The sequence below is a fragment of the Botryllus schlosseri genome, chromosome 4 (assembly GCF_051294905.1).
Source record: "Botryllus schlosseri isolate E-star chromosome 4, Bs_hap1, whole genome shotgun sequence".
Taxonomy (NCBI): Eukaryota; Metazoa; Chordata; class Ascidiacea; order Stolidobranchia; family Styelidae; genus Botryllus; species Botryllus schlosseri.
The window spans coordinates 12,819,912-12,841,829 of record NC_137239.1 but is presented as its reverse complement, the minus strand read 5'-3'; the positions used below and the strand labels follow the sequence as shown (position 1 = coordinate 12,841,829).

Sequence of the window (21,918 nt, the reverse complement as noted above, 5' to 3'; positions counted from 1 at the left end):
GGCAGCACAATGACCGTAACAATGGTCAATGGCGTCTATCGATTTTTCGGAACAATGCCAATTTTCATATTTTGATGTCTATTGTGGGTTCGTATCATTGCGTTGGCCATATTTAAATTTGTATTTTCTGAATCAGTGCGAGACTTGCTTTCAATTAAGACCAGACATATGAGACATATTAAATTTGGGCGCTTGGATCGCCAGTTATAGGACAATCAATTATGCTGCTTTTGCCGGGCTCAACAGTAGGCGTTTAAACCGTGCGTCATGTGCTGCGCATTAATCCGTATTTTAGAGATCTATGGTTAAGGCAAAACTCCGAAGCATCTGTCCAGATCTCCTCGATTTTACTCTATTTTACGAACTTTTTATTGATCTAAAAAGCAATCACAAATTCTATAAAGCTTTAATAGGTTGATCAGTCATTTGGTCAAGTTTTGGGTATAATAAAGGTTTGAAAGATGTCCGGACAGCAAGAAAATCGTGTTTTTCAAAGTGATTTGGAAGAAAAGTATTTTCGTATTGAGGTAGACAACAAAGCCCATTGCCTTCTTTGTCCTGTGGCGATAAGTAGTGCAAAATCTTATAACATTGAGAGGCACTACTGAACTCATTCCTCAAAACATGATTGCTACCAAGGAGAATCAAGAAGACGAAATTGGAATCCCTCAGGTCGGCACGGAATATGCAAAAAATATGTTCAAGATTAGAAATGAATCTGAAGATATTACCTAAACCAGGGGTGGGCAAACTACGGCCCACAACACCGTTCTGTGCGGCCCGTGAAAGTCTACAGAAACATGGTAAAATTATTGATAAAATGCGTACTAAAAGCCGATTTTAGGGAGGGACTTGTGAAACATTTTCTTAGTACATTTCACCATGATAATTCTGAGGCAGTGGTCCTTAAACTTGGGCTGCGCGCCCCTTTGGGAGCGTGAAAGCATCTGAAGGGGAACGCGAAGCTGAACTTAACAGAAATTTATTTCGCGCTTCGGGCGATTTCCACCCCATTCTTGATTATTGCCCTGCACTTAGTCTAAATTTCATATTTAAAAATCTCTCATCCACAGTCGTAACCTTTCATGTCATTAACTATCCGTTAGGTTTGATTGGGGTTGCCATACGTCCGGAATTTCCCGGACATGTCCGGAATTTCACTGTTAAAATTGTGTCCGGGAGGAATTTCTAAAATATGCCTAAATGTCCGGAATTTTGAAGGCCTGAAGTAAGCTCATAATGTTTTCGTAAATCAACAGAAAAAATATTAAATTTGGGCAGATATCTGCTACATGACATTTTTCTTCGAGCTGCCCGCGATTTAGTATCACATATATTGTTTTTATTATGAGACTACTACCCTCGCAAAAACTGCGATCATGAATAAATGAAAATAACATTCATTTACAAAAATAAGTCTAATTGTAATCGCAATTACAAGACACCGTATATTCATAGAGTCGGTTTTGGCCGTTTGGATGCTCTATTCAAATATAGTGGCTCTAAACCAGTAGTTTCCAACCCTTTTTGACTCATCGCGCCCTTTTCAAGCTCGACACCAATCATCGCCCTCAAGTATTGGGAACCTAAAATTGGGCATATAAACTGTAATCACCGGCGAGTTGACTAAAGAAAAAAAAGGTCAACTTTTCGGCTCGACCTCGAAATTACACTTTTACAGCTAAATTTTCGTGAGTCGACTAAAAAAAGGTCATTTCTCCGACTTGACTCCAATATACCCGTTTTAACGCGCCATCGCCCCTATTGTCCCCTTCGTTATTTTCGCCTCCTTCATCCGTTTTCGCCCCCTGGGGATTGATATCACCCACGTTGGGAACAACTGTTCTAAACCCTGGGGGTAGTTTGCCATTATTCTTGGGTTCGCGAAGATGTTGAACGTAATCAGTTTCCAAAATAGGTCGTGAGTAAGTCCGAGCAAATGTGCCAACTTTAATTAGTAATCAGCTCATCAAATTTTAAGCTGGGTCACGGAACATGTTCAAATTGGAATTGGAGTCGCGACCATAAAAGGTTGAAAACCACCGGATGTGCGGTGTTTGTATAGCTCAGTGGTGCAGTGCACACTGGCATTAGGCTGATAAATATTATTTTCTATGTGACATGAACATGACTGAACGATGTACAATTACGCTCCTTGCATTTTCGAAGTCATCATTCTCCACAAGCTCTACCGCTAACTCTGATCATGTGGGCGGAGAGAGGAACAAAAATTATGTAGGAATATATGGAAGAACCAATATGATTGACATAATTCATTCAAATCATTTAACGAAGATTTGGGCGGAAGGGGGCTGAAAAACGTGGCTTCGACCCTGTTTACAACTTACAACCAAATCGTCACCACTTCTAGTCGATAGACGAAGATTTGCTGGTGTGACGTCATATTGATCGACAATGCTCTCATACCTCACTTTGAATTCCGCTAGTGGGCGCTAAAGAGCGTCCGGAATTTGTGTCACAAAAATATGGTAACCCTAGGTTTGATAGCATCCTGGTTGTGTTTTGTGATGTGAGGATAAGAGGGGGTCTTTCACCATCATAAAGGGGCGTGTCTTGAAAAGTTTTAAAATCACTGTTCTAAGGTAAATACTTTCTATATTATTTTTAAGTTTAATTTCTGGCGCGACAACCCGGTCTCAAGGCCCACGCAGTTTGAAAGGTTTCAACTGCTATGCATCACAGAAATCCTAAACGAGATTGACATAATTCGGATCACGAGTGTGATTTCAGATTTGCCACTCCAGTTTTAATTATTTCCGTGATGTGCTTATTAAAAACAATTCACGCGTGTCTTAAGTTGATTCGTTTTGTGTATGCGTGGAATGAAGGTATCTATATCATATCTACACATAGTAGAAGCGTGTTTGAAATTAGCATGGTTATGATGCTGTCAGCATTGTGTGTCCTAGAACTGAACCAAACGTTGAATTGGTAAATCTATGAACAGATCGTTTTTCACGGATTTAAATTTTAATCCTTTTGTAAGAATCGGGAAAACCGACTTTCATCTCTATAATTTTAACAAATTAGCTATTGAGGTCGACAAGCCTAGAAATTCCGTCACTGTTTCTGACGCGTGTGCGATATCATCAAGGCAATGCTTGGTTTCTTTTAAATAGGCATATATATTATTTCCATGTCCTCACTATATAATCAAATACCAATTTTGCGTTTTGGTTTTCCTAATTTTTTATTGTGCGGCCCGCGAATGGATTCCGATGTTGAATGCGGCCCGCGAGCCCAAAAGCTTGCCCACCCCTGACCTAAACATTCTACAAGTGAGCTATCTAATTGCTCGCAATTAGAAGCCATACTCGGATGGGGAAATAATGAAACATGCTATAGTTACGTTTGCTACAGAATGCTGTTCAAGTGCCATATAAAACAAAATCCAAGAAAGGTGCAGCTGAGCAATACTACAGTAACACGACGCATCGAATGTATTTAGCAAACGACCAACATGATCATCTTCCCGAGAAATCGAAAACATTTGTGCGTTACCCTGTCGCGCTTGACAGCTCAAAAGATCTCACCGACACATAGCCATTGACCGACAGCCGTGTTTGTTTGGGGAGACATGCCGGATTTTACGATTTGGGAAGAATGTCTCACTTTGCGTTCTATCCATGGCTCAACTAAAGTAACAGATATGTTTCGTAAATCTCATGCTGCCGTTGAAGAAGCACATTTGGATTCATCAAAGTTGGTTGAAGTAGCAAAGGATGGCTGTCCTGTCCAGTGTCCACCCATGCTTGGAGCAAATACGCGGCTTCTAGGGCTCATCAATAAATGGCGAGTTTGTCGATCGAAGGGTTTTACGAGTTGCTAATTGATATGATTGCTCACATAGTCGTCAGCTTCACGCATATTTCCTGAGTAGGTTAGGGCAATAGTGCTGACCATATTTTTAGCAACTAGCACGCAAAATTGAGAGGTGGGGTCGCGAAACACTTTTATATCTGAAGTTAGGGTCGCGACCATAGAAAAGTTTGGGAACCACTGTTCTAAGATAATGTCCATTCTCGGTCAAATACATGATGGGTAATGTCCATTGGTAATTTCATTCTCGGTAATATGCATACATTCTCTGTAATGTTATGTAACCTGATCGGGATCACAAAAATATGTATATTTGGCATACCTCACCAAATCGAGCATGAGTTTTCATCTAATTGTCCCCCCCCCCCAAAAAAAATATAATAATAATAAAAATAAATATTTTTTTACCATACCAGTTTTGTCAGAGGTCGGGCCAACAGATGTCGATGGCATTTCTGGCAGTGCGCAGCTTTCGTAAACTGCATCTCCTGAAGAGAGTAGAAAGGTTATTTTTATTTTATTTTAAAGGTAGGCCTTCGATGTAGGGATGGTGAGAACGTGAGGTTCACGCTCGCGATCTGTGTGTGAACCTAAACAACTTAGAGGTTTACGTTCACAAACGAGCCTTCGTAGGTTCTGCACTGTGAAGCTTTTTTATATATTATAATTTTCACTTCACTATAACATCATTGGTCCGAATTTATTGGATTTCAACTGCTGGCCACTATATGCATGGCGCTGGCAGTATGCACCTTGACAAACAAAAATTTCACTTGCTTTGTTGCAAAAGTTTGCTCGAAATATCCAGCTTTCCGTTTATGAATATTTAGTGACTCTCTGCTGTGAGATTGACCCGCAATCGCACAACATCAAGAGCGAAATACACTACATTTAATCAGCGAATGATGCTTATTCAATCAATCAAAGAGATTGATATCGTTTTCTCATGTAAAAAAAATCAAGCAGGCGTGCGGGGTCAATCTTGATTTCATATGTTTACTGTATCATAAAACCTAAATCCGTTCGATTTGGGTGTTGGCTACTGCTGTATAGCTTAGTAATGGGGTAATATCGATAGCACGTATCGAAAACCGTTTTACATTCTGCTCAATATCAATGCTGCAATACTCAGACTCCTAATATATTGTCGGGTCAGGCGTAGACCGCTAGGGAGTAAGCTTACTCCCTGGCAAGTCCTCGTCGAAATTGTTGGCAAAACGACGGAAGATATTGATTTTATGGGATTATTATATCATTTGATTGCCTCAGTTGATACATTTAGCAACGTTTAAAACGTCAATATGTATTTCAGCAATGTGACATTATGTGGCCCGAGACGTCGCTAAGTATCGTTTACATTAATATAGGCCATCACTTAATCGAAATATAGGGTTGGAATTCGGAATATGACGTCATGAGGTTCAGTTCGCGTTCACACAGAACCTTTCAAAAAGGTTCGCGTTGACACGAACCTGAACCTTTCAGAGGTTCACACGATCCCTATAGTACGATGCTATAGAACAGGGATGGACAGACTCACTTCATGCACTTACCGCATATCAAAAATATCAGGTTTAAAAGAGCCACAACACGAAATTCAAAAATACGAATTTATGTAGTCACCATGAAATGAAGGCTATCGAATGAAGTATATTACTGTGATGTGTGGTGATACTGCGCGTCTCCACCTGGGTTGCAAGGTGTCTGAAAATCGGGCTGATATGACGCCTAAGCAGTGCGGAGTAGTTCAATCAAATGCCGATGAGAATTTAAGGAAGATATCCGTTCGGTAATCTCGACGACATATTATTTGACAAACTCTCCAGGTATTGCTTGCCTTCACAATTCAAATGGAAGAGCCGTATGCACCATTGCTAGTCCGGAAATGATAGTCACCTGCGCTGGCGTAATTAATTATCAAGTTCTTTGTTGAACACGATGATTTACCATTGATTGATGACCAGGCATCGATTGTTGCCGGTGTAACGTTTGTTTGAACTCGATTCGAGAGTTCAAATGCAAATTTCTAACCTTGTAGTGCCACCGTCCCCTAAATTTTACGAGTTGTGCCTGAACCGTAAGGAATGAAACAGCACGAAAACAATACACATATTGTTAATACGAGATAGAATGTATCAATTTATAATCAGGTTCAAGCTCTCGAGCAAAATGGCGAAACACATGTGCACTTGTGCAGTGTGCACTTTGTGCAGTAATTAAAGAGCCGCAATCAAAGGCCGAATGAGCCGAATTTTTCCCACCCCTGTTGTAGAAGTTTACTTGTTCTTTAACACAGAAAGACAATATAATAGATTGAGACAAGCGATTAGAAATATATCTATATGATCCCCGCATAAAACACAAACTTTTCATTTTAATAATCATACCTTCTGCTTCGGGGGTTTGAGAATTAACATAGATGTTATCAGCCATGATTGCTTGGACGGCCCGGCACAATTAATATAATATAAAAACGCTTCACGTCTAAATTATATAACACAGCAATGTTGAAAATGGTTCAACATCCGAATAAAATCGGGATTGTGTTATTTTACCCTTAACTTCTAAGCTGTTATGAATAAACTGATCTGAACTTATGCTATAGACCAGTGGTTCTCAGACTCATCGATCTCGCAAACCGTTAAAACGTCAAAGCAACTGGTCCGGACCGGACTTCTTAAATCAAAAATGTCCTTGAATTTGTGCGGTGGTAGCGTAGTGGCATGACCCACAGCTGCAACACCAATAGGTACAAGTACATATCCGTCCGAGATCGATTCCAGAATCCCTTCCCAAGTTTTGGAGGTATATCTTGGCTTCTTCTCGTCATCTGATCGGCCTCAGCCGTGTCTAAAGGAAGCCCAGAAGTGGACCGTGCTGCAAGGTGGCAGTTACTGATTCATAATAAAGATATTGGCGTGGTTTAAATGACAATTGCAGTCGAAAAAACCCATGAATACCACAAACAATTACCAACTCTAAATTTAATTACAGTATATGTAAGCAACTCAATGCAATTCTGGAAACTTCATTTAATGCTACCATTTTGATATTATATATTTCTATGCGGTTACGTTGAAGCTTCTGCAAGCCGAGCTCGCGAAGTCCTCAGCACTAACTTGAGTGTGATTGTTCGGTATCGTTTGAAAGAAATGCGATTTTGTTGTTTGCTATAGCCTCAATTATACTGCCAAGTATCGCTTAGTTGCACTGTCGGAATTAGACATGGTTCTTTTAACAGTCTCCATAGCTTTCACATATAACTTCTCCGAATTGAGTTGTATGCTGCTTTTAAATAGTTTCGTACACCACTGGCACCAATTGTGGCTCACGCCAAAAGCAGATCATGAACACTCCATTCGTACACGATGTAGACCAAGGGTGTCAAACTTACGGCCCACGGGACGCATCCGGCCCGCCAGACGATTTCATCCGACCCTCGAACAATTCTGAGTGTATTGAAAAATCCCTATATTTTCTAGCACATTTGTCACAAATGTTGAAATATTTTGCTGGAAATACTTCCATCTTCATGAGCCCCGTTATAACCACCCGACTACGGCTCTGCGGTTTCACTCTAGTTACCAATAAGCAGTCAAAATCGACATCCAATTTCAATACGGAAAAAAGTGCACCCTAACTTCTAAAATTTATACAAATATGGACCAAAAAGTAGTTATTCACAGAAGTGAAGAGGCCAATGCGGAACCGTTATTGGCCGTTTATACGGAAAATAAATCCTTGTTGCACAAATACATAAATGATATATCAATGGTGGCGCTACTGTGTCACTTCGACCCAATAGATCCCCAGACATGACAGAAACCGGACTCGCGGTATAATATTAATAAACAAAATTCCTACGTCCGCGTTTCCAATTAAATATCTTGTATTCCTCAAAACGCATATGCAGGCCGCGAGCGACCTAAAGGCTTGAATCCGGCCTGTGACGAAATTTGAGTTTAACACATCTGGTGTAGACAAATGAATTTTAAATTTGATGTTTTATTTCTCTAATTCATGGACAAGAGTCCAACTTCGTGCATTTTGAAATTGATATGTAAAATCCTAAACTATTTGGCGCCCCTGCAGGACGCATGTCACGAACAGGCGATTGAGAACCACTGCCATAGACTATATGTTTGTTAAGTAGTATTGCTGCATTTTACTGCTGTATTGCTACTTAGAAGGCTCAGTATAGCGATCTCCTCTCTGACTGGCACCATAACAAGTTCGATGGTCGCCCATCAATGAATATATTCAGCAAAGATTTTGTTGAGTACATCCTGTGTTTGAGTTTTACCAATCGCTTCATTGGATCGATGGATATTCGGATATATTGAAATTAAGGACATACAAAAGTTTGTAGTTTGAGTCATACAACAAAATTGCTGACTTCCTTGTATAAGAAATTCCGGAAGCAGACTGGTAACATTGTACTGCTTGAATTTAAAGTCTCCAATTTCGACGTTCTGTCTATTTCTGATATTCATGGTGTTTTCGGCTACAACGGTTGTCTTAGCAGGCCGATATTCTTTATTAGGATTCCGTATCTATTGACCAGTAGGATGATTCATTTCTAGGCATTTTAGGACACCGTTGACGCAGATCAGATGCAAGAGAAGCCTAGATAAACCATCGAAACGATATCGGGCAGACTCGAATCCGCCACATATCAATGTTGCAGCTGTGGATCGTATACCACTATACGCTATCTCGCCCATCTATATACTGGGATAGCCTATTACACATGATAACTGCTTGATGAGTGATGGAATACACTAGGCGACATTTTCAACTATTTTATTGTTTTTTAGACGAATAATTGAGTTTACCTAATTTGACTATGCTGCTTCCTAATTTTCCATCAGAATTCACTCATCACGTCTCAATCTTTCGCAAAAATCGAATAAAATATTTACTCAAAAACGGCTGTGTCCAGGGTGCTTATGCCTGTTTAGGTCCGTATGCGATACGAAACACATCCTACAAAGCTCTCAACTTACTTCATTGGATTTGAGGTTTTACTAGCTTAAACTAAACTCTCCAAAGAATCAGGACCAGAGTTGGATCAATTACATTATTTCAGTTCAATTACAATTACAATTACAATTACTTTCATGCATGTTTCAATTACATTACAATTACAATTACTCCATGCTAAAAATATCAAATTACAATTACAATTACAATTACTCCTTGCGTGCTTCAATTACATTACAATTACAATTACAATTGCTGCTGTTGAACATGTCATTGAATAATCATAAATTCAACCGTGCTCCTTGACAACTGTAGCGTCCAGACTTGTACAAACTACTGAATTTTCAAAAAGCGCAACTAGAACTAGAACTAAAACTACTCAATTTTTAAGACTCGCAACTATAACTAGAACTAGAACTACCCAATTTTCAAATCCTGCAACTAGAACTAGAACTAGAACTACTCAATTTTCAAAACTCGCAACTAGAACTATAACTAGAACTAACGAAATCTAAATATCGGCAACTAACTAACTAAAACACAACTAACTAAATTTAATTCTCAATCAACTCATTCATTTTTATTTTAATCGAATTCGGCGTTCCAGCCTTCCACATGAGCGTCGGTACAGCGAAATTACTGAAAAATCAGACAGACAGACCTATTCTGTATTCAGTGCAGGATAAACTAAACCATTTTCTGCAGCTGTTGCTGCATGATTGCAGCGAATCAACATGAGTCGCGAAAACGTTTTTTCGTTGAGTTTTGCTCTCTTTGGGGAATACAAAATCCCAGCATGCGATAAAGCCCTTTCACTGGGCGCAGATGTCGCAGTCATCCAAGAAAATCTTTCGCCAAGTTTCGTAATTCTGGCAAGTCGGTCATATTCCGCTAACAGTTTAGCACATTCTGACCCAGGGGTAGTCGCTGTTCCCTGGCATACTTTTTCACCTTAGACGGGCCTGATTTAACTTCAAGCGGACGACACTGACTTTGAGGTAGAAAGTTGAAGAGTGAGAGTCTCGGTTTCTTGTGCATTGGAGAGCCAGTAGAAGACGACCCAGGCAATTTATGCAATTTCCTTTGTAAAGATACCTTCGGCGAATCCAGATCGTCTTCTCTTTGTGCCTGGGCAGGCGTGGTCGGCATCATCATCACGAATCAAATCTCGTTAGTTTAACAGACGCGACAGCTTAGTTCCGAGATAATACTCGTCAGCGCAAAGCAGTAGATCACATTCCAATTAGTAAACAACCTCAGCGGGAGATCGCGTGTCGCTGCGGACTGTCGATTGTTGTAAATTTGCCGAGTTCTCAGTGAACTCGGCATAATCAATGTAGGGGAGATGTGGTACCGATGGATCAAAAATTGGAAAATGATCGGTGGTTCCGAAATGTTCAACCGAAAACAGCAGATCTTTTGCTGGCTCAGCACTTTGATACAAGCTCTACCTATCGCGCACATATACATGAATATCCGTCATTTCAAAAAATATTTATGGATGTTCGAAATTTGTTGCTCGAACGTGTCATCGGTCCCCACCCGGTGGGTCCAATGGCACACGACCCGGGGACCTATGACACATATACCTAAAAAACTCAGATGTGACAACTTTTCTTGCTCAGTATTATAATCTAAGCTACACCAAGCCAAAGAAGAATGTTTGGTCGCAACCGTCGAAAAATAGAATAAATATTAACTCAAATGTTGTCATAAAATCACGTTTCGATTTAGTCTCGGACTTATAAATTTGAGGGTACATACATAATGCCCGAAATTCGACAGTGTGACCTCCAAATACCTCGTTATGGCGATAAAACATCATATGCAATTATTATATAAATGTTTTCTGTACGTAGGCATGTTTCATTTGTTTCATGATTAGCATGCTTGATTATTTTACTTGATTTGGCTATTGCATCATCGGTCCCCACCCTACGAATTTTATACATAAATCGAAAAAAATTCCACTCAATGAAAGTACTGAAAAAAATAATAGGTGCCATTATATAGCCTGATACAAGCCCTACACTTCACAATAAAAATGATTGCTGGTTTGTTCGTGTTGAAGGTTACGAAGAAAAATGTATATGTCGATCTAAATTTAGTTTACAGCCCCCAAAACAATAAACATCTGTGAGAGACCCCATAGCTCGCGCACGTCCAATTTTTTTGTATGTGAGGAAAGATTTTGCCAGCATGCAATTGTAGACAAGTTCACGGAGTGTAATCATGGAATTATCATAGAGAATTTGCAAAGTATTTTCGGTCCCAGTGATCCATCGGTACCACATCTCCCCTATTAACTATGATCCAACAATGAGCATTTGATTCTTTGTCATGATCACATCAGTAACCTCACTTGTCACGCGAGGAGAGTTCTCATCACGCAGGACACATGAGTGTTTTCTAGTTGTTCGGCAACTAATATTTTTTTGAAATGCGCAACTAGAACTAGAACTAGAACTAGAACTACTGAATTTTCAAAATCTGCAACTACAACTAGAACTAGAACTACGCAATTTTCGAAATCCGCAACTACAACTAGAACTAGAACTACGCAATTTTCAAAATCCGCAACTACAACTAGAACTAGAACTACTCGAAAAACTGTTAGTTAGTTGACCGTCAACTAACTAAATGTTTAGTTTGTACAAGTCTGGTAGCGTCGTAATTAACAACAATTCAAGTATTCATGTTTCATTCATGATGCGCAAATACCAGTTGATTATTAAAAAGAAAAAACGTTTTCGAACTATTCCAGTATGCAGTATATCGTTGAAAAAAGTATTATAATATATGCACGTGTTGGATTTGCGTATATAGTATATAATTAAAGAAATATTAATATTTTTATCGAGGGACGTAGGAATTAGGATGAGGAGTAAAAACAAAACCGTGCTTTGTCAGATAAGACGTTATATAACATCCAGTGGTCTGGTTAGTTAGCCAGACGAACTAACGATGCAGCATCGTGATCTGACATCGTATTGTAGATTGCCAGCCCACGGATAGATGCGCAAGATGTGAGTCAGGGATGAATGCGCCGACAAACGTACTGCAGAGCCGGCTAAAAGCATCAAACTTTGTAGTCCTAGAGCTGGCGATCCAAGCATCCAAATTTGATGCATCTGGTCTTTATCGTAAGCTATTGATGCACTAATTCCGAAAATACAAATTAAAATCTCGTCAGGGTAATGTAACTGCTCCAAAATAGCCGTTTAACCGTTAGCCGTTCTGAAAAGTGAGAGCGCCGCAGCAGCATGACCACAATAATGACCAATTACGCCCAGCGATTGTTCAGAACAATGCCGATTCCCAGACTTTCACGACTATTTTGGGATGGTACCATTGCCTGGAATTATACTTTTATTGCGGAATCAGTGCGATTAGGACCATACATATCAAATTTAGACGCTTGGATCGCCAGCAATTGGACTATCAATTCTGCTGCTTTTAGCCGGCTCAGCAGTTCGCTTCTCGGCGTATTCAATCGTGAGTCACGTGTTGCGAATCCATCCGTTGGTTAGTAATCTAATAATTGTACACAATGGCAGCCGAGGCCAGCATAGCGGTAAAAATAAAAAAAAACTTCGCCTGCAAGGGCGCAGTCAAGGGCTTCCGCGAATGGATCCATCAAATTCGTTGTCGACATTTAAAGAGAATGCATTATAAGTCAATTATTTTATGTTGTGCTTGTCAGGTCTCAATAGCAATTTAATGTAATTGAAATTGTAATTGAGCAAAATTTTTGTCAAATTACAATTACAATTACACAAAATAAAAATGCTTCAATTACAATTACATTACAATTACATTGAAAAATGTAATTCATTACATTCAATTACAATTACAAATTACAATTGATCCAACTCTGATCAGGACCCTTAGTATTTCCCAGAAATTTAGATGCAACTTCAATGAAGGAGTGTCATATATATTTTCCAACTCCTCCTTACTAATAAGAAATAGGGGTGGGTAGGTGAGTGTTCTGATTTGAGGTCCAACAAATACACCATATTTAATTTTAACGGCACTCAAGTAAGGAAACTTTTCGTGAATGTATTTAGAAGATACAATTTAATATATAATGGTGGGAATACGACAATGGAAAAGTCGATAAGAGCAGGCTCGAGGCATTTTAAGGCCTGGTATAAGATACTCCCTCATCGGCCACTTACGTTTAATTCAATGATTTCTACTGCCCGATTCACACACAAAACAAGGATACCTTGTAGATTTAGGGTCTCTAGATTCTCTAGAGTAGACCGTTGACCCAGTAGCATATTTATGAGTTCAACATCAATAGTAACTTCACCCCATTTGAATAGTTTGAGTACTATATTCCAAATTTGAAATGAAAAGTTTCATATTCTCGCGAGACAAATTGATGCCAGTTGCATCAGCTACAGGGATAGAAGCACATTGATTTGTATTGTGTGACAAAACAGCTTTTAGGCTTGATCCAGAAATGAAGAGGCCCAATTTTCAGTTCGCAATGTCTCTATGAGACGTTGATCATCGACACAATAGACTGGAAAAGGTTCGGAGGCAACGAAGCGTGTGGATTCACTATCACGATGCATATACCAACCAAAAGTGGTGTCAGTGCCACGTATATATGTTTGGGACCTACAATAAGAGCAGATTCATTTGGCAAATTCAAATTTATGACAAAATTATTTAGTTTAGCTTGATTCAACTTAAATTGCTGCTGATCACACTCATGCTGAGAACAGTACAGTATAGAAACATCTCCAGAAACTGTTGCAATACTCTTCAAGGATCAGTCATCTGTCAACTATGAGGAACACACAGAGAGCTATACAGACGTGTCTAAAACGGAAATGGGACGCGAATATTCGGTTCACGTTTCTGCACAAAATATGATTACTGCGAACTCGTTCCCAAGAATTTTCTCGATCTTCTCAGTGGAGCTCATTGCAGTCAAACATGCCCTACTATGGGTACGGCAGAGTCAAGTTACAAAAGTTGCAATATTCACCGATTCCTCGAGTGAATGGGACGAGATCGAACATTCTGGACTATATCACACAGCACTAGTGAATTAAATTATTAAACTGAATAATCGGACAGAACAAATCACCATATCGTTTGTATAGGTACCTGCTGGACACTCCAACTACCCGGTGATGAATCTGCGGAGCAATTAGCAAGGGCGGAAGCCTCTAATGCATACAGACCAGGGTTGTGGAGTCGGAGTCGGAGTCGGGGTAATTTTCGCTTGATGGAGTCGGAGTCGGAGTCGGAGTCGTGAAAACTGTAATAGCTGGAGTCGGAGTCGGAGTCGGAGTCGGTGGGAAAATACTGATTGGAGTCGGAGTCGGAGTTTGTGAGAATGACTATGATTTCGACTCCAACTCCGACTCCAACTTCTCTATCATGAAAACATTTGCTTTCAAAGAATTTTCTATATAATTTTATGTAGGCCTACCACCAATCACTGTTATTATTAACCATACAGATCAGCTGCGGCCAGCCCGTGGCACGCAGGCCAAATTTGGCACACGAGAAGGTTAGGTGTGGCCTGCGAGGTAATTCTCGAAATTATTTATGACATCAGGTACAATTGCAAGGCCAACCAAAATTTGATTAGCATGACCGAGAAATTTGATGATGACTAAAACAACAGTTCTGACGCATTGACGTATCCAGGGGTCAGCCACATTTATTCCAGATCTTCGTATATGACCATGAAGTAGAATATTTCACAGCAGATTTATTTAACTTGAAATTTTTCTCGGTACTTCGCATGATTCATTGTCACTAGATTTCTTGCATTCAGTATTTGAGCCCCCTTTTGAAAATTATAAATACATATTCTTCACAGAATTGAGTCTAACTATATTCGCAATTAGGAGATACGGCTTCGCTTGTGCACTCGCAGCGAGATCGTCGACAAAACATTTGCACAAAATGATAGAGGCATGTTCACTGATACCGTCGATTTTGCTATGTCTAAACGTCGAATAATCCTGTCCTTGCCAAATGAGCCCTGTGGTATACAGATGCGACCCCCAATGTATGTTAGCGACATATTTATTGATATAGCTATAGCCTAATTCAGTCGTTATCTTGCAAAAAAATTTCGCGCTTCGCGCGACCAGGGCCTGATTGCGCACTGCACAGTTGGATGACATAATGTTATCAATTTTAGAGCGTAGTAATATAAGTCTTGTTTGCAATGCTTCATAATTCGGTTCGCTCCTATCGACGACTAAAAAAAGGTTATCAACATTCCCGTTGCCCGCGCAATGGTTCGTAAATCTCAGGTGTCCCTTTCGCCGAAAAAGTTGCCCACCCCTGATATAGATAAAAGACATTACTTGCAAATTACAACTCAGTTGCAGAGGGGAAGAAAATTGCAAGATGCGTTTTCGCGATGCAGTCAAAATTGATGCAATTTTTGGAATTATACCATGATACTGTGACAGAGAAAATGCATTGGCTGGTTTTGTAAAATTGTAACAATATGTAAATATGACCAAACGATGCTTCCCATTTGACAAAATTAAAAATATTTGTAGTGTAGCTTAGCTGTTTGGGTCGAACAAATGATTAAGAAAGACTGCAAGTCCCAATCCTTGAATACTTGATTAAGTACATGTAGACTAGACATAGGCTATGGTCTTTGACTACTTAACTAAATTCCATTTATGACCAATGTCTATTACTAGTAGTAAGAGTGTTTGTGCTTGTAATCAGGATAGTGTGTAATGACAAAATTAGTAAGTTCAATTTCTTTATTAGTTGCAGAGTCATACAAAAGAGTTACACTTGGATTCTTTATCTACATCTTTATTATACAGGATTGGATATCTGCCATATTTGAATGATTCATACATTTCAGGATATTAAAGAGTCCATGTTATAAAAACTTGAATAAGGAAGGATATTTAGCAAATCTTTATTTCATGTTAATTGCATAGTGGATAATTCGAGCTGTGCCACAATGATACAATTCAGCATGCCACAGTTAATCATATGTTTGCATATGTTTACTGGTTGTATGATAGTCATTCAACCGACAATGTGGCATATAATTTTCGAGGTAAATTGGTAATAATGCTGGAGTCGTAGTCGGAGTCGGGAGTCGGAGTCGGTACGTTTAAAGACCCAGGAGTCGGAGTCGGAGTCGGTACGTTTAAAGACTCAGGAGTCGGAGTCGGAGTCGGTATATTGAAAATGTGTGGAGTCGGAGTCGGAGCCGGAGTCGGTGGTAAAATTTACCGACTCCACAGCCCACGAGATCATGCCATCCCACTCGCCGAAGTACGGTCGTACTTACTAATTAAGCGTTGCAGAGTGAGTGTGCCGCATTTATCAAGCAACAGATATAGGGAGATCGTACAAATATCTGCACTCCTTAGTACATGACAGACTATCTGAATTGGACACATGGTGCGGAAACTCGATTAATCTGCGGTTAACACTGACGCATTGCAGACTAAAGTAGCATATCAACAGGATTGGATGCCTCTGTAGCAACCACTCCCTTATTACCATGAATACCCGCACTAATCATCAATCATGCTGCTATTTGTTGCCGTTTGCACACCTATGTGTGGCAGTCGTCTTTTAGTCTCCGTCGGACGAGCATCGTCGTGTTTTAGTTGTTTTAATAAAAAGGTAATGCTGACGTGTTTACTTTGTCTCACCGAGCCGCGGACCTAGAAGAACGCGCGCGCACGACAGAGCACGCTATATTTTGGTGAATCCGACGTGATATCGCCAGCCGACTCAAACCCGACATGTGCCAGCCGACTCGCATCCCTTGATCATCTGTACTTGAAATGTCTACTAGACGAAGGCGACGACAACAATCGCTGGACGATATTGTCAGCTCACGAATTTCACTGGTGCCCCGAGGATGTCGCCACCGGTGGTACATTTCTGGTCCCATTCGCCAGAGTCGTGGTTTGTTTCGGTCGAAGCAGGATTTTCCAGTTATGGAGTTACGGACTCTGCGTCGAAGTATTTTCATGCTTTGAGATGATTGGACGGCAACAAGCTCGAATCGATCCGTTTAAAGTTACCTGGCCCAGAAGACGACGACTGCTACGAATTATTGCGTGATCTTCTGATGCGTGAGTACGCTATTCCCTTACGAGACCGTGTTAAGGAGCTTTATAGTGATCGCTGTAGGGATTTAAAACCCTCTGAACGTTTTGAAAAAATTGCGAAATGCAATGGGGGCTCTATCAAACACACCTGGTTCCGACTGTTATTTAAAGGAAACGTTCCTTCATCATTTGCCAGATCATATTGCTGGGATATTGTCGTCACATGTTGTTTGCGCTTACGCATTTCATTTGTTAATCTTGATTTCAGTGATCATTTGTAATCAAGCCTTCTCGGATAGGCTGTTCTTGCCGCTATATAAAGCGTCTGCGAACCACCATTTGTTGGTTATTTACGTTGACGCAAAATTAATTGTAAATCTTACTTAACTTACTTTAGTTCCTTGCTTACGTTAATCTTAATCCGTTACGTTCGTCGGTCGTATGTAGCTGTTGCTGTGCTACGTTCGTCGGTCGTATGTAGCTGTTGCTGTGCTAAGTGTCAGCTATCTTCATCAAGTTGTATGTTGCTGTTGCTGTACTACGTGCCTGCTATCTTCATGAATTCGTATGTTGCTGTTGCTGCACTACGTGTATATGCTATCTTCATCAATTGGATGTTGCTGTTGCTACACTATTCGTCAGCTATCTTCATTCGGCTTCGACTGGAGCGTGCTATTATGTTATTAAAGTTATGGAACACGCGTATGAATTACAACGATTAGCATCCGTACATAACCCCATAGACAGGCTTCTGCGCCTATACTCGGCATCGCAAGATTCAAACTGCCGCGCAGAAACAATTTACAATTAATTTGCAACTTGCAATCAATTCACTGGTGGAAGATTTCCTTCGAATGTTCTCCACATTGAAGAGGGCGTTTTCTCTTGGACGGAGCGGACGATTGCGATGTCTCTACAGTCTATGTTCACAGTTTCGAGAATCAAAAGCTCGGTTTCATTTCGTCAGTTCAGTCCGTATTCCGACAACGCGTTAATTGATTCTCCGTTTGTCTGAAAGTCGCATCGATTGCATGGCTGCCACATTCAGGATCATTGCAAATATGGCAGCGCAACTGCATGGGGAGTATATTCTTTTCTCTCCAGATGATATCACCCGGGACCATATTCACTCGGGTGCTTGAGTCACAGTTGCCGACATAGATGCACAGATTGGTCCGTTGCGTGAAACCGACGAAGACGTAGGTTCTGTGTTGAGTGATTCCATTTCAACAGGAACGACCTCTTGGAGATGAATGAGAACTCCACCTGACGATGAAGCTGATTGGCATTCAAGGCAGCATAGGGTCGAGATGGAACAATTGATCTGCACAGACATTCATTCCTCTGCGCAGTCCCTTCAGTTTCGCCCTCGCTACCGTTCTCTCCAGGTATTAACGCTCATCGTCTGTTAGATTTGTGTCAGGCACCTCTCATCGAAAGGGGAATTTGGCTATTTGAAGAATTTCTACCGAACAAAGCCTGAAATTTATGATTCCGAAATATTCACTTCGCGCTGTTGCACATTGCGGGGACGCCTCTAAGATTATTTTGACTTCCCCGATAGTGACGAATTTTCGAGTTTGTGATACGATTCATCCGACATCGAGAGTCATCATCACGCGCTGGGGTGAAACTGTCCAAGTTAAGAGTCGCGTTCGATTATCTGCGCCCATTCATAGCGATTTATTCTCGTCGCTTGCGGAGATGCTGAACGCCTCTGTACCAATTCAAGGTGATATATTCTCATCGCTTGTGTAGAGTTGCTGAACGCTTCCTTATTTATTCCAAATGATTAGTTCTCCTCACCTGCAGAGCTGCCGAACGCCACCCTACCATTTTAAAAGTGATTCATTCTCGTCGCTTGTAGAGCTGGTGAACGCCTTTCTACTAGTTAGGGTGATATAGAACGTCTTTTGGATCGGAGGTTCAGTAGCTCCTTGTATGTTGGTCTTGTACAGTTTCACTTTGCTTATGTGAATGGTGATTCGAGTAGTCGATTTATTTTGAATGTGTATTACATTAATAATTCTGTTGAATGGGATTAGTCAAATGGGGGAGTGTTTGCGCTTACGCATTTCATTTGTTAATCTTGATTTTAGTGATCATTTGTAATCAAGCCTTCTCGGATAGGCTGTTCTTACCGCTATATAAAGCGTCTGCGAACCACCATTTTTTGGATATTTACGTTGACGCAAAATTAATTGTAAATCTTACTTAACTTACTTTAGTTCCTTGCTTACGTTAATCTTAATCCGTTACGTTCGTCGGTCGTATGTAGCTGTTGCTGTGCTAAGTGTCAGCTATCTTCATCAAGTTGTATGTTGCTGTTGCTGTACTACGTGCCTGCTTGCTATCTTCATGAATTCGTATGTTGCTGTTGCTGTACTACGTGTATATGCTATCTTCATCAATTGGATGTTGCTGTTGCTACACTATTCGTCAGCTATCTTCATTCGGCTTCGACTGGAGCGTGCTATTATGTTATTAAAATTATGGAACACGCGTATGAATTACAACGATTAGCATCCGTACATAACCCCATAGACAGGCTTCTGCGCCTATAATCGGCATCGCAAGATTCAAACTGCCGCGCAGAAACACATGTAGACTATACCGTGGAACAGCTTGCTCTACGAGCTGATAGTATATACACTCGCGCTTCTCCTCGTGGGGTTTCCAATCATTACAGTTATTCTCAGACTAATCAATTATAGATGAATTACAACGAACTGTTCAATCGCTAGCTCGTGAGGTCAGGGAACTGAAAGCGATACCTTCTGCACGACAAGTAACTATCTGACGGACAACGATCACCTGATTTCAATCGTAGTTCCGCTCCCCGTCCTGAACCATTCAGAGATGATCGAACAGCTTTTCGAACGCAGTCAAACCGTTCTGAGACACGTGGTGAGGTAACTCGATTTGCTCATCTGCGTGGTACGAATCAGTTGTGCTTTTATCATGATAAATTCGGTGAACCAGATCGAAATTGCCGTCCACCCTGTTCATGCTCCTTCAGATCGCCCTTTTTTAGACGGAGGCCTCGTGAGGGATCGCAACAATTTTCAACAGTGAATGCTAACTCTTGACTGCCAAAACCCTTTGTTGCATGTGGGAGATTCGATTTCAGGGCAGATTTTCCTCGTCGATACAGGAGCATCCGTTTCTGTTTTGCCGACTTCGAGTAACGTTTTCAAGAGTAAACCAGGACCAAATCTGTACGCTACAAATGGATCAAAAATTGCGACGTTTGGAACGAGATATTTGAGGATAGAGTTCTCAGACAGACACAAGTATGGATTTCGATTCTTTATTGCCGATACACACATTTCCATATTGGGGGCTGATTTTATTAAGCAATTTCCCCTCGTTGATTTGAGGAACAATGGTCTGATGATACTGTTTCAGGAGGTTTCATTCCTGGCTGGAAGTGTAATCCAGTAGTTCGCGGGTTGAACTTTATAGCGCCTGATCACAATAGGCCATATGTAGATCTTTTGTCCAGCTTCAACGACACTGTTCCACGGAAGGCAGAAATACGAGCTAATCACGGTATTGTACATCGTATTATTACTAATGGATGTCCCACTCGTTCTCGCTGTCGCCCATTGCCACCCTATTTGAAACAGAAGGTGAAGAATCGATTGCATGAGATGATGAAGTCCGGTGTAATCTTCCGCTGAAAATCGCCTTTCGCCTCTCCCATCACTGTCGTGCCGAAGGGGTTGGATGATATTAGAATATGTGTCGACTATATAGGAGATTGAATAATCAAACGGTCAAGGATCAATGGCCTGTCCCACTTCTGCGTGATTTTACGAATGAACTGTAGAACAGTATAATGTTTTTTACCAAAGTTGACTTAGCGAAGGCGTATGATCAAAGTCCTCTTCAACCGGACGATCAAGAACAGGCTGCTTTTATTTGCCCCAGAGGACTATTTCAACCAACGACGATGTTCGGCTTGACCAACGCTTGTAGTACTTTTAGCCGTTTGATATCCGAAGTAACCGAAGGACTGGACAATATTTTTGTTTTTAGACGACATTTTAATTGCGACTCGGACTGAGGATGAGCACATGGCAACATTAAAGGAATTGTTCTCAAGGTTTCGTAAGTTCGGACTGGTCATAAATGTCGATAAGTGCAGTTTCGGTTAGGAAGGAATCTAATTTTTAGGTCACCTTGTCAATGCAAGGGGAATTAGTCCCTTGCCATCAAAGGTTGAAAAAATCTCTAACTATCCTCGTCCCGAAAATGTAAAACAACTACGTTCATTCCTTGGACTAGTCTACTATTACCACCGCTTTGTCAAAAAATATGCCGAGATTTTGAAGCCACTGTATGACGTGGCCAATGCAGCATTGAATAAGCGTGATCATGTGAAATGGACAGATAGTGCTAACACAGCTTTCGAACGCATCAAGACCGAACTGTCCGATAATGTCATATTATCCCACCCCGATTCACGATGCTGAACTGTCACTTGTGGTAGACGCTAGTCAAGTCGAAATTGGAGCTGTTTTGCATCAGAAATGTGATGATTCGTGGTCCCCCTTAGCATTCTTCTCGAAAACCTTGAATCCGACACAGCGCAAGTGCTCCGCATTTGATCGCGAGCTTTTAGCGGCTTATTCAGCAATCAAGCATTTTCATGTCCAGCTAAAGGGTAGGAAGTTTCAATTGATTACCGATAATGACGGGCTTGTGAAATCGTTAAGGAATCCAACCGACAGGCTACTGGAGCGTCAAGCAAGACAATTGGAATTCATCAAGGAATATACCGACGACGTCAGACACATCAAAGGGAATCTGAACACGGCTGCGGATACTCTCTCCAGACTGAATGTGAACGCGATTTTCCCGAACACTGTTCCCATCACAGCGGAAGCATTACTAGAAGCCCAGAAAGATGATGATGAGCTCAAAGAACTCCTCGCTAGCGCCGGTGACCATTCGTTGCGTCTCGCGGAAGTGCATTTCGAAGAGTTGAACGATATTTCGTCTTCGA

General features: G+C 40.8%; 1 protein-coding gene and 1 long non-coding RNA gene across 6 annotated transcripts in view; one reads left to right on the top strand and one right to left on the bottom strand.

Annotated features, from left to right (window-relative positions):
• LOC145438137 (uncharacterized) overlaps positions 1-21,918 on the bottom strand; it is a 175,630-nt gene that overhangs the window by 129,994 nt on the left and 23,718 nt on the right. For 4 of the 5 annotated variants that reach the window (XM_080315510.1, XM_080315511.1, XM_080315514.1 and 1 more), the window contains one exon: positions 4,254-4,328. In XM_080315510.1, coding sequence (XP_080171636.1) covers positions 4,254-4,328 — 75 coding nt within the window. Of the gene's footprint in view, positions 1-4,253; positions 4,329-6,227; positions 7,751-21,918 lie in introns of those variants that run through there. The other variant, XM_080315512.1, reaches the window with a different exon arrangement.
• The window catches only part of LOC145438166 (uncharacterized), a 357,286-nt gene that overhangs the window by 319,796 nt on the left and 15,572 nt on the right, over positions 1-21,918 (top strand). The gene's annotated exons all lie outside the window — the stretch shown is intronic.